Genomic DNA, 14,447 nt, shown 5'->3' with positions numbered 1-14,447 from the left:
TAAAAAGAACGGTTGTCTAAAGTTGTGATCTTTTTTCATTTTCTTTGAACATCTAAAGTAAGACCGGTTGCATGTTAAGACTTAAGAGAATAGTTATATACGAAGTATATAATAGGTCTCTTTGATTTTATTTTATTTTTATTTTATTATTATTTTCTTTTACTTTTGTATCTCTTTGGATCCACCATATATATATAGAAATATTGGTACGTTATAGAAAATAAAATTTTAAACCAAAAGTTTTATTGAAAATAAAACTCTTAAATAATTTTTTTATCCTACTAAATCTATCCTAATTTTATTAAGAGTAAAATTCTAAAATAACCTTTTTATCTTACTAACTTTATCCAACTTTTTTATCTTATTAAAAAATATATTTAAATAAATCTTACGTATCATAATAATAATAATATAATACAAATAAAAATAAAATAGGATATGATATGATAATCGATTGTTGGAATGCCAAGTGTCGCTGTCTCATGACCAGGCTAAAAGTTTAGCTTTATATATTAGTTATATGACATAATATGATAATCGAAAGTTGAGATTATTACGAGAGAATGAGATAAAATTGGAATTATTATAGTCAATTTTTCCCTTTTTTTTTTCAAAGCAAACTTGAATTTTCTCTAAGCAGAAGGAAACCGTTCAAGTTTTTTTGGTATCTACACTCGATTTCCAAGTTCCAACATCACCGACTCTTCTGTTCCCTCGAACTTGAAAAAGTGCCCGCTTTCATTCTTCTTTTACCCCCACTTTCTCAGATCTTCCACTACAGGTATATTTTCTTCTTGATTGATATCCTACTTCCATTTGATTAACGGGTTCTTAAAAATACAATCTTTTACTTTTCCCTTTTCTCTAATTTGAATTGGGTAGTACTATTAGATGATTTTGTTCAATTATTAATCCAATTACACTCAATTATAGATTAAATTCTCAAATATTATTTATGGGTAGTGATTGTTACCTGCATTTATGAAGGTGGTATTTCATTGAGCTAGAATTGATAGCATAAATTATAGGTTAGTTAGTTAATGTAATGGGAATTTCTTGGTTTTTGATTTTACCCACATTTGCAATGATACATTGCAGATATGAGGGTGGTTTTATGTCGAGATGAATGTGCCCTGTGAGAATGCATCCTTATAGGGTAAAATGGCAAGTATACACCAAAGAGGAGATGTTATTGTTAGTGTGGGTTCCAAGTCTAATGAAAAAGGTGATGGTGTCCCTCTTCGAGTTGCTCGTAGGCCTAGGAGGTTCGGTTCGATTAGTCGACAAAGACTCTCGGTTTGGTTGTTGTTTATTGGAGCTGTGTTCTTTATGTACATGACATTTTTCAGTGTTAAAGTGCACTTTCATGGTGAGAATTTGTGTTCCTGATCCATATCATGCATATATATTTTTTTAAATAAAGTCATTTAAGTATAAGAATTTATTAGCATCCGGCATGACATCGTAAATATGTGTATACATGTTAATAGTTTAATTCCTTTGATTTGGTTGTTTGTTCTTCTGAATTTAGCTTGATTTATGTATTTCTTAGCATAGTATGGAAGAATAGTGGAAAATGTGTGTGTGTGTTTGGGGGGGGGGGGGGGGGGTGGGTTAAAGAGTTAAGTGTTTGTAAACTTTGGCTCAGAATGGAAAATAGATCATATATGAACTAGCTAGATAACAGTACTGTCATCTTCTTCAGAAAAATGGATTCCAGTTTCTTATTTCGCTGTACACAAACACATCGAATTCTTTACTTTAATATTTAAGGCATAAATGTTATTCCTTACCCACCTAAACACCCAATTGTCCTAGCTCTTACCTTCTGCAGTTCTATAAGGTCTATCCGTCTTTCTTCCATTGGAATTTATAAGAATGTAAAAAATAGTGGAATCATAAATGGCATAAATTGTCCAATCTGGTTTATAGTGAACCAAAAGGTAAGAATAGAGGGAGAAGACAAAAAAAAAAAAAGGGATATTATTGAGGGCTGGAGTGCTGGACTGGAGTGAAATATTTTGTTGTTGTCAAGTGCTACTCAATTTTTTTTTTTTTTTTCATTTGGTTCCGCAGTTCCACCTTTCCCCCTCTTGTTGGTCTGAATGAATTCTTTCTTTCCTTTTTTTTTTTCCCTGTATCAGTTCTGGTCCGAATGCATTCCACTTTTTGTCTGAACCGGTTTTGATTTGCCCCGTCCAGTTTCGTGTTATATGGATCAATGAGGTTCTGGTTGTGAGTATTCAGAAGGCATATAGTAGATAAGTCAAAGGAATGCTCTCTTTGGAGGTTGTCAATAGTACCATATGAGGAATGACTTGGGGAATGAATTGGATAAGAGCATTGTAATTATCTATCTGTTAGTGAGATGCCAATTTCTATATTATTTTTAAAAGACCAATGTACCATAAATTGAGGCATCCATGGTAGGAAGTAAACATTTCTTTTTTTAATGATCTTAAAAGTAATAAAAATGATTTGTTAGTCATTTAATGCTTTGATCTCCTTTGCATATTCATCTTTCTAATCTAATGGTGTTGAAGTCTTTTAATGCTAGCCATTAGTATGTGTGTGATCAATTTATATCCTTACCGCTTGTTTCTTAATTGCAATTTGCTCAATCTATATCCTTGCTTCAAGCTTGATGGCTTATGGGCAGAATAAGAAATTCTTATGGATAGGTAGTTATGATTTCCATTGTATTCTTGAGCACTTTGTAAGTCATCTTAAAACTTATGTAGGTAACATTAAGATATCTTAATGATGGTATATAATTTGTAGGTGAGAAGGAAAATGGCATGTCGTCTTTATTCAGTGTGCCAAAAAGAGGCCTTGAGGGTTATGTTACCCAATCAAGTTCTGCAACACGTAAGTGTTTTTTCTCTTTTGATTTGTTGTTAGAGGATGGAATAAGCATTTTTTATGCATAGATGGTTAATACATTTATCGTATTCTAGGAAGCAATTTGTATGTCCTTTGTAAGGTTTTGTAGTTAAAGTGCACTTTCATGGTGAGAATTTGTGTTTCTGATCCATAAAATGCATCATTTTTAAGCTTGAAGTCATTTTTTTGACATAGTATATATGTATATACAAGTATATGTTTTTTAGACGGTTAAATCCTATATTTATATGTTTTTAAGACAGTTCAATTCTTTTGATTTAGTTGTTTGTTCTTTTGAAGTTGGCTTGATTAATGTATTTCTAAGCTTAGTATGAATGAGGTCCACTTTTTTGCCTGAATCGGTTTGATTTACTCCTAATTTTGTATTTTATGGATCAATGAGGTTCTGGTTGTGAGTATTCAGCAGACATTTTGTAGATAAGTCAAAGAAATGCTCTTCTTGGAGGATGTCAATAGTTGTATATAAGGAGATGACTGGGGGAAGGAATCGGATAAGAGCATTGTAATTTGTAATCTGTTAGTGAGATGCCAATTTCTATTTGATTTTTCGTTAACTAACATATCATAAATGGAGGCATCCATGGTAGGAAGTAAACATTTCTTTTATCAAGTGATCTTAAAGTTAATAAAATGATGTGTAGTCATTAAATGCTCTGATTTCCTTTGCATACTCATCTCTCTAATCTAACGGTGTTGAAGTATTGAATCTTTAAATGCTAGCCATTAGTATGCCCGGGATCAACCAATATCCTTGCCACTTGTTTCTTTATTGCCCTTTGCTCAATCTATATCCTTGCTTTAATCTTGATGGCTTATGGGCAGAATAAGAAATTCTTATGCATAGGTAGTTAGGAATCTTAGGATTTCCGTTGTATTCTTGAGCACTTTGTATGTCGTCTTTAAAGTTTTGTAGGTATGTTAAAAGATCATAATGATGGTATAATTTGTAGGTGAGAAGGAAAATGGCACTTCGTCTTTATTCAGTGTGCCAAAAAGAGGCCTTGAGGGTTATATTAACCAAAGAACAAGTTCTCCAACAAGTAAGTGATTTTCTCTATTAATTAATTGCTAGAGGATGGAAAAAAATTCTTATGTATAGATGGTTAATTTATTTACTGTATCCTAGGAAGCACTTTGTATGTCCTCTGGAAGGTTTTGTAGTTAATGTTATATAATCTTCATGATGTATTTTATTTGTAGGTAGGAAGGAAGATGTCATATCATCTGTCTTCAATGTGCCAAAAAGAGGCATTGAGAGCAACATACCTCCTAAAAGAAGATCTCCTAAGCGTAAGTTTATTTTGTGTTTCTTTATTGATTTGCTGTGTCAAGGTTCAAGACAGGCTCATTTATAAATATTTAAGTGAACAACTGAACATAGATTGAGCTAGATTTTGAGACTGATTAGTATGTCAGCCTAGCTTAAGCAAAGGGAGTACTTAACTAACATATCTTCATGGGCTCATTAATTGTCTTGTTTATTTATGTTCCTTAAGATGCTTTCGCTCATACTTTCCAGTGTCCCACCTTGTCACCATTAATTATATTGGTTTTCATGTTAGCAGTTAGCCCATGTGTTTGATTTTCTGGTTTTCCCTTTCTATTACTCCTTTAAATTTTGCTTAGAAATTGAAATAGATTGACAGAGATGGCACTAAAACTGGATGGAAGTTGTACATTATATAAATTTGTATGATGGGATGGTTCATCCAGGGGGTAAGCATATATGTCAGCCAGGATTTATGTGTGCTGTTGTCTTTTTTTTCAACTTTTTTGTTGGGACTTGGGAGATATAGTAATGCCCTTTTGGATGACTAACCTGGTTGTGCTGTACGTTAAGCATTTCTTTTTTTATGTAACTCTATCTGTCTCCTGCTTAAGGTTTTTGAAAAATGTGTGGAGTATGTTGTCCCTCTAGGATGAGCGATGAATATGCTAACGATTTGGTGTTTAAGAAGTCACTCTTTTAGGAGAAAATTTAGTCTTAACTTATCACAATTTAACTCAAATTTTCAATATATGATTGACATATCTGCGTCAATTAATCCCAAATAAATGGTAAGCCTATGTTCTACGATGGATAAAAAAAAAGAGGGTTGTCCCATAGAGTTGTCAAGAACTTTGGACATCATATATAATGGATCAGATTATCTTTGCCTATTTTTTAATTTGCCTTTTCTCAATTTGCCAAAAACTTCCAGATTATCCTTGTGACATTGAATTGGCAAAGTCTGTTGAGTACATTCTGGAGCCCAAGGACTATTTAAACATCACACATTTCAAAGTGGACTATGTTGAAAAAGAAGAGGAATCTTTGATGGCGAGCCCGTACAAACTCAGATTTGCCGGTCATCAGACTCTGGAAGCACGGGAATGGTCGTTTGTTGCGATAAATCAATCTCTGCACTGTGGTTTTGTAAAGGGGCCTAATGGGATGGGAAGTACTGGATTTGATTTGGATGAGAAGGACCAGAAGTTTATGAAGTCATGTGTTGTTGTTGTGTCATCTTGCATTTTTGGGAGTTCTGATTTTCTAAGACGACCAACAAGTAAATTGGTGAGTTATTAATTTCAGAATTTCTTGTGCTATCATATGTTATTATCCTCTCAATTTTATACTGGCTGTATTTTATTACTAGTGAGGCTCTTTCTTGTACTATTGGCTACTCCGTTTTTTCTTTTCTTTTATAATCAGGCTGTTTCCCCCCTACCTCCCCCTAAGGTTATGTATTTCCCTATTCGTATGTTACCAAGAATGAGGATATGTAAAGCCTTTGGGGACGGTGGGGGAAGAAATGGAGGGGAATTAGGAAAGCCCACTTTGAGGAAAAATTCAATAAGGGAAAGTTGGGAAAGGAAAATAATATTAAATGGAACAAGCAGTTAAGCACTTTCAAAGGGTAAGGGAAGTCATAAATTTCATAATGTCTTTTTATGAAACCCTGGAAGTGAGTCATATCCCTTAATTTTTTTTTTAGAAGTCAAGCATTTGGTTCGGAATTTCAGAACCACATAGTGATAAAGTTCCTATTATAGGAGAAGAAGCTGGATTAAGACGGACAAGTTTTGAATACTTTTTTTAGTCATTAATTGCAGTTAATTAGCTATAGCCTGTAGGCTAATTTAGAATTCTGGATTGCTTAGCCTGCATTTATATTGTAAACAGACTTCATAGGAGATTATAGGCACACTTATTATGTAGAAGTGTAGCAATAGTGTTAGAATCCAACCCTCCTTTCAATGTTAGATGCTTTTTAGGACTTTTCTGTAAGAATTTTATGTTTTAGAGGAAATTATTATGTTCAATCCATGGAAATTTTTTTAATTCCAAAATAAAGCTCATTAGGAGGTGATGATTAATGAATGAGAATCATAAGTTCTTACCCCGTGTTTCCTTATTTTAATACTTGTGGTGCGTTGTTAGCCCATAAATTTTTGTGCTGCCGTTCATTTTAAAGCATTCCAACTCAGTAAAGTATTGCAACTCGATGTTCTCGACACCTGCTTGTGTTGCTATGTGCACACTTTTCTGGATAGAGTTTGCAGTCTTGCACCCTTGCTGACAGATAGGCAAGAGTGTGCCACATGATCTGATGTCAAAACACTTGGACTGTGACAACCATGGTGATGTGTTGAGCTTCTTAGCTATGCATGCGTATTGGAGTAATAGAGGATATCTTCCATGTACTGTGGGTTTTTATTAGGCTCTCTTAAAGATAGTATGATTTGTTAAATTGATGCTGTAGAGGTAACATGTGGAAATATGTTTGTTACAGATCAGTGAATATTCAAAGACACATGTCTGTTTTGTTATGTTCTTGGATGAGGAAACGCTACAGAAACTGTTATCAGAAGGAAATGTTCCTGACGACAGAGGACTCATAGGTTTATGGAGAATAGTAGTAGTTAGAAATTTGCCATATGAAGACATGCGGAGAACTGGTAAGGTGCCAAAGCTCCTAGCACATCGTCTATTCCCATCTTCTAGGTAGGTTACCTCATGTCAGTTGTTAAAGTGACTAGTTTATGTCATTTCATCATTAGAGTCTGGTAATAAATATTTTTGGTGCTGTGTAGGTATTCTATTTGGCTTGATAGCAAGATGCGGCTTAATGCTGATCCTTTGTTGATCCTGGAGTACTTCCTATGGCGAACAAAATCAGAGTATGCCATCTCAAAACATTATGATCGCCAATGTGTTTGGGAGGAGGTGCTCCAAAATAAGCGTCTTAATAAGTATAATCACACTGCCATTGATGAGCAGTTTCAGTTTTACCAGTCTGATGGGCTAACCAAGTTTAATTCATCTGATCCACATATTCCTCTTCCAAGTTGTGGGTGCTAATATCTTTATTTAGTACATTAATGCTTTACTCCCTTTGTCTCTTAATATTTTCACATTTCCTTTTATCGGATTTAACAAAATAGACTTCATATTCCTATTTCAATTAACTTTTTCCTATCCATACATCAATCCTTTTTTTTTAATTTTTTTTTTTTTTTAAATTTAAATCTTTGTCTCTGTTGCAACAATTTCTTTCAATCCTTTTTTTCCTTTTTATTTTCACATATCATATATATATATATATATATATATATATATATATATATATTTTTTTTTTTTTTTCTTTTTTTTCTCTTAATCCACTACTGAATTCATTAAATTTAACAACTATCCTTACCACCTGTGCAGATGTGCCTGAAGGTTCTTTAATTATCAGAGCCCACACACCTATGTCAAATCTCTTCTCGTGCCTCTGGTTTAATGAAGTTGATCGTTTCACTTCCCGTGATCAACTTAGTTTTGCATATACCTTTTTGAAATTGAAGCAATCGAATCCTGATAAACCATTTTTTCTTAATATGTTCAAGGTCAGTTGTTATTATTAAATCAGATAGCATTCTTTCAGCATGCTTGCATAATACTTCGTCACTCTACTGTGATAAAAAATTCTATGTAGATTTTCTTAGGCTGTAACTGAATGGAACTGAGTATGGAAGTTCATGATAAACTATCTTTGATGCTAGTCTGTCAATTTCTGTCTATCCACCTCTTCGGTCTTTCAGTTAGTCCCTCATATATTCCATCATCAGCTGGAAGCTGTTAGCCTAACACAGGCTAACAGTGTTACTCTGAATTTCATCGCTGTATTGGTGTTTATGCCAAACTGCCAATTTTACTCTTGGTGGTATTAACGATAAACTTTCTCTTTACTTGACATGATCTGCATCCCAAAATATCCTTGCTAGTGTTGTTACTGCCTTCCTTTTGCTTGCCAGTGACTGTATTGTTACCTTTCTCTCCTAATTAGGAAACCTCATGATCAATGAACTTTTTAGATCAAAGCAATTATCCACTCTTATGATGGTTTGACTCCAACAAATCTCTTAGTCATGAACTTTTCGGCAGTCCTTCCTTCTCTCTCTCTTCTTTCTCTTTGGTATTAGCTTGTTATGTTTTCCCTAAGGGCATGCTTGGATTGGGGGTAAAACATTAAGGGGGTAATAAAAGTCAAACTTGAAAAAACAAAAGTAATTAGAGGTGTTGTTGTAGGAGACATGGTGCTTACAAATGAAATAAACTAGTTGTGCCATGAGGAAAAGAGAGTGATGGAGGAATTATTACTCTCAAAATGAGGGTAATAGTTACCCACCCTCCCCCTAGTGTAACTATTACCCCCAAAATGAGGGTATTGATTCCTCTTTCTTCACCTCACACCATACCATCACTACATAATCTTCTTACAATCACACCATCACTATCTCCTTCTTCCCTATTTTCACATTCATTTTGCTTAGTTTGACTTTTATTACCCCCTTAATGTATTACCCCCAATCCAAGCATGCCTTAAATTGACTTATTAGTTATGGGATTGTGTTTGCCAGCTTCATTTGGTTGTTTCTCACAACATCATATGAATACATGACAGATTTCGTAGTATTTTGTTGTAGTACTATATTGTATCTTTCTTTTGGTGGCGATGCATCTTGATCCTGTTAAACAACTTTTATTGCAAGATTCTTTTTGACTTGTGCTGTTTAGTCTTACCAATCATGTGGATTTATCGCTTATGAAATGCAGAAGATTTCTAATCTTGTTTTTGTTTTTGGATTTTTTTTAAGGATTGTGAGCGTAGAGCATTGGTAAAATTATTTCGCCATAGGGAAGTTCCATCTCCTCCAAATCCGCCTTGATTGATGCTTGGTTCATGCATTTTTTGTCATGGTATGTAAATTTCAGAATATCATTCTTCATATTTTTGGTGTACTAAAAAAGAGAAATCGGAAGAAGGGGGGGGGGGGGGGGGGGGGAGAGTCATGCCTTTCTTTGTATGACAAGACTAGCAAGTTGTATGTCCAGGTCTTTGAAATTGTATATGAAATTAACTTGTAACTTGGGGTACTGAGAATCAAAACTGGTGTTTGACTATCCTCCAGAAACAAGAAATATACCCCAATACCCCATTAGGCCCCTCTTGAAATGATTTTTTTTTCTTCATAATTTTAGGCTGCCAAAGTGGCCAGCAATGTTACTGAATTTCTAATGTTTACCAACTTCATTTTTTTCTGGATTTTGCTCTTATTCATTGGATATTGAAATACTTCTTGCCTTTTCTCCTTTATGTTGCACTTTGCTCATTGACCTATGTGCAGTATAGCACTAATTTCTGGAGAAAAAATGTATATGTTTAGGTTACTTCATGATTATTTGTGATTCTGTTATGGTTAATGCAGAAAATCATATACGATAGATCTGAATCTTGTGGAGAACTAATGAATTATGCACATGTTGATCCTCCCAGGTTCGTTATATATGTGCTTTGTACTTTGTATTTTCATACTGATATTTCTCCAGTATATTTCATGATCTTTAATGGATGTTTTTCTTTTCTTTTTGATTTTTTTAGAAGCTATATCCTACAACACCTATTTTGTGGATCTCTACTCAAGAAAAATCAATTTTGGGTGAGATTAATACCATGATGTTGGAGCTATTTGTTAATAGGTTATTATTAATGATTTTAGAGATTTTTTTTTAATTTCATTTTTTACTCTTGTATCTATGTTAAATATGATACTTGATATAGATGAATATGTAGTTTTAGTTATTTATTGTAATGGCCTATATACTGAAACCGAATTATATTTGAAAAGAGTGAATAAAGTTTATAGTAATTGCACAAAAAAATGAATCGTGCTTGAGTTTGAAGAGAACATTGTTGTATTTTTGCCTTGAGGTTTCCTGGTATTTTCGTCCTATGGTGTGAATTAATCTTGCTCCTCAGCCTCAGGCATTAGGTCTTGGTTCTTAGATTAGTATTTTTACTTTCATTGTCCATTCGTTCAAGCATTGCAATGGATTGAAAATCTCTTCTTCGATCCCTTGGAATCATGTTAACGTTTAAACTTGATCATTGATGTACATGTTTAAACTTGATCATTTGGAACTGTAGTGGGTTTAACCGTTCAATATTGATCATTGATGTTTAAATGTACTATCAATATTGAAGTGCTTGTTATCTTCTACTCGATTTTTTTTCATGTTCAACATAGACAATGTTGATAGTTATAAATACTTCGTATTCTTCTACTCAAATATTTTTCATGTTCATCATAGACAATGATGATAGCTATAAATACTTCGTATGCAATGCAAGCACCAAAGCAGGAATGCTGCATACACTATACTGTAATATCTTCGGCGCCAATATATGATGTCCATAACTCGAGCAGTTATAAAGATAAGTAACTTACAGGTTACAACTAGCAAACTACAAAGGTTAATGTTACAGAAATTAAGTCTAGAACATACGAAGTACAACTGTACAAGAGTAGTTAAAAATCATTGGAAATGGATGGACATGTGACATTTTTGAGGATGACTTAGGTTTTTGTCTATGATACTAAGACTCCATTGGCGTGAGTTTTACTCTGATCAATTGGTCATCCTAAAAGATAACCGCCAAAGTTTATAGTGTCACAATTATTTTTTACTACTTTAAACTTAACATTTTTGAACAAAAGTAGAAATTTAAAACATTTATATTGATTATTTAATTTGGTTCACATTTAAAGTGTGAAAAACATTTTTTTCAAAAAAAAGTGTTAAAAACATTAGGAAACAACAAGGTTTAGAACACCATATATATGTGCATGACAAATATTTTAAAAAAAAACGGATGTATAATAAAATATTGTATATCCACTTTAAAGTTACCTTAAAATGATTAAAAGTTACCCTATAACAAATGAAAGTTACCCGCTATATAAAAGTTATCCTGATATAAATAAAAGTTATTTAAGCGTTAGGGACAAAAGTTATCCTAAATTTAACTAAAGTTACTTCGATGTATAGTAATATTACTGTACATCGGATGTATAAAAAAGTTTTTGTATAAATATATTTTTTTCTAAAAATGTAAAACATAATGTGAAATTAGGTACGTTTTCTCTCAAGACAGTGAAATTTAGAACGTCATTGTAGCCGAAATAATATAAACCTTTTCCAACCTAAAAAGGACAATTAAGTTTGGAAACTTAATTTTGTCTTTACAATGCGTGTATTAGTTGCGAAACATCATAGCACTTTCGTTCGTTCCCAAACTCATGCGTTATTCTGTTACTTTGTGTGCAATAAGTTTGCAATAATGAACAAACGTAGACTCCTTTGCTTCAACTTACCACAGCACAAAAGCGACGGAAAGCTTTATAAATATAAATAGAAAGACCCAAACATTTTCGTCCCTTTCATTCGCATAATGTTGTTTTTGGAAAATTCCTAGGAACCAACATTTTAATTTTTTAATGTAGTAAAAGCAATGGACCTGAATTTTGGTAATTTTGGGCATATACCTTTGAATGTGTAAATTAGATCATGGACACGAGTGTATGATGCTAATATAAAAGTTTAATGATATGTAACGGAACACTGAAGTAAAGTTATTGCAAATTTTACGTGATTGAAATTTTGAAATTCATGATTACTAGTGGCCAAACAATATTCCCAATTTTACTCCAACATGTTTAATTGGAGATTATTATTTAAACGTGAAAAATTCAAAATGGAGAGAACTTACGGTGATTATATTGTTACAAAATTTGTATGATAATGATGAGATTTTCAAATATTGTAAGCGATTAAAATCTATAGAGTTTAAGTAGAGAAAGAGAGCGGAGAAAAGTGATAATGGTAATGTTATGATGATTGCGCTACAACTTTAGGTTTGAAAATATGTAGCAAATTAACTTTCAAGTAAACTTGTATGTTCTTTCAAGTGCATGTGTCCATAGTTGAAGCTTATCTTATAGTGTGGATGGAAAGTCTTATTTGGCAATTAGTCATTTTAATACTAATAAAACACTAAGAGCCTGTTTTGATTGACTGAACTGAACTGAACTTATTGGAGCTGAATTGAACTGAACTGAACATTTTATGAGAAAAGGAAATTAAAAATTAAACTGAACTGAACATTTTATGAGAAAAGGAAATTAAAAATTGAACTGAACTGAACTTTTGGAACTGAACTGAACTGAAATGAAAATAGTCTGAAGAGAACAGACCCTAAGTGATATTAGGGACATAATGTACGACATTTCCTTGTGTAGTTGTGTGTATAATGTGTCGACTGATTACGAAATGTTTAATAAGGAATTCCAAGTTGGTCAATTGATACAATAACCCAAAACGATACTTCTAACAACTTGTTTAGCAAACGATTGCAATCTTATTACAGTATATGATAAATTAGTATGCCATTTTCTCAATTTTCGTCACAGCTCTTTAAATCTCTAATCTACAATATTGTGCACCATTTTTTCAACATTGAATTTCCTTCACAAGTTTGATATATTTACATGTTACCAAATTTCATGATGTTGTGTCCAACTCCAATAGAGGCATTTTGGGGGTGGAGATTCCCTTATCCTTTTCTCCAACTTATATAGTGTCTAACCTACTAACCCGGACAAGGAGGATTGAGTGGTTCCGGGCCGATAGGGCCGCCTTTCTCCTTATCAATCCAGGAAAAAAAATAAATCTATTTACGTTTACGTATACAAACTGCAAAGATCTTGATTTCTTATTCGGTGCATTAACACATATACAAAGTATATTTTAATTATTAGTAATGATAATTAATTTATAACGTATTTTCTTTTAAAAGATAATCAATTCTCCAACAGCTTGCTCGGTTTATAGGTCGACATTACAGTGTTATGCTCTTACTCCGTATAATCTTATAAGATCGTGATGGTAAATTGGTTATGGTATATGCTACAGTCTTCACGGTTTTTTTGATTCAGTATTTACAAGCCAGATATTTCTTGGGAGTAAAGGGGAGGGTAAGGGAATCCCTACCCCTAAGTAGGCGAGTAAGAATCTTACCAAGTGAGTCAACACGTTGTTGGTTTGCCGATATTATAATTTGGCCATTAATATCTTTAATTATAATTAGGTTAAAAATTAAATAGACTACATTTGCTAAATATTCTCACTGATAAATAGAATTTAAGGGTAACTTAGATTTAATTTCGTTTACATCATTTTTTTATACCTCAAATATAGTAAAAAAACCACTCAAATATTTGATATATTACTAATTTAGTTTCATATTATTTGCAACGATAAGACATTTTCCATTCATACTTTATATCAAATTGTTACAAATAATATGAATTAGAGGCATTATTATCAATTCATAGGATATATAACCCCAATTAGTGAATTTTTCCTTGTGTTTTACTAAAGTAGAAAACTAGAAATTACACAATAACTTCACATACAAGATACAACAAATTGACAATTGACGCGTAATAAAACAAAAATAATTAATTAGTACAACAACACAATCTTATAACGCCTCACGTTACATTCATGTCGGTCCCCCAATCCCTTTAAATACACCCCAAATCCGTAACCCTTTCAAATCACCTATTCTCCTCTTTCCGAATCCCCTTTACTCTTTTCCCATCTCTTTAATTCCTACAACATCATAATATCCCCCAGTTTGTTGTTCCATTTCTCCATAAACGTTAAAAACATTTATAATTTTCGATTCCCATTCTTCTTTAATCGCAACGTATTCTTTTCGAAAAATCATCGTTTACGCCCGCCGTTAGTTGATGATTCCATTTCACTACTTTACTCTAATTTTATTCCTTTTGACCACTCAATTTATTACCCCCATCTTCACCATGCCTGAAAAACGCAACTTCTCTTCACTCTCTCTCTCCTCCTCAAATCAATCCCTACAACAACAGCAGCAATCTCCATTAATGGGTGTTTCATCAAACTCCAAGAAATTGCGAAGACTTCCTCATGTTTTCAGCAAAGTGTTGGAGTTACCCTTTGATTCCGATGCCAATGTTGTCGTTGAAGAACGACATGATTGTTTTAAGTTTACGGTTGAAGATGATGGTGGTATTGCTGGAGTTCGGTATAGTAGTGGCGTTAAAGCTCATGTTGTTGAGGTTCATCCTGGTATTACCAAAGTTGTTATTCGGAGTAGAGAGAATTTGTCTCGGCCGATCGTTGATGAGCTTGA

General features: G+C 33.1%; 1 protein-coding gene across 1 annotated transcript; it reads left to right on the top strand.

Annotated features, from left to right (window-relative positions):
* Positions 1–646: 646 nt before the first annotated feature.
* On the top strand, positions 647–10,093 carry LOC145572109 (putative hexosyltransferase MUCI70). Its single transcript, XM_081631134.1, has 12 exons — positions 647–781; positions 1,099–1,369; positions 2,782–2,868; positions 3,855–3,944; positions 4,105–4,194; positions 5,106–5,461; positions 6,681–6,892; positions 6,982–7,238; positions 7,598–7,776; positions 9,028–9,130; positions 9,640–9,707; positions 9,813–10,093. Exons 2-10 carry the CDS (start codon positions 1,162–1,164, stop codon positions 9,097–9,099), a joined length of 1,551 nt encoding a protein of 516 aa, XP_081487260.1. The 5' UTR covers positions 647–781; positions 1,099–1,161; the 3' UTR covers positions 9,100–9,130; positions 9,640–9,707; positions 9,813–10,093.
* Positions 10,094–14,447: the final 4,354 nt, after the last annotated feature.

Source organism: Chenopodium album, chromosome 12, assembly GCF_948465745.1.
Source record: "Chenopodium album chromosome 12, dcCheAlbu1.1, whole genome shotgun sequence".
Taxonomy (NCBI): Eukaryota; Viridiplantae; Streptophyta; class Magnoliopsida; order Caryophyllales; family Amaranthaceae; genus Chenopodium; species Chenopodium album.
The sequence above is the reverse complement of the archived record's forward strand: the minus strand, read 5'-3'. Positions and strand labels throughout refer to the sequence as shown.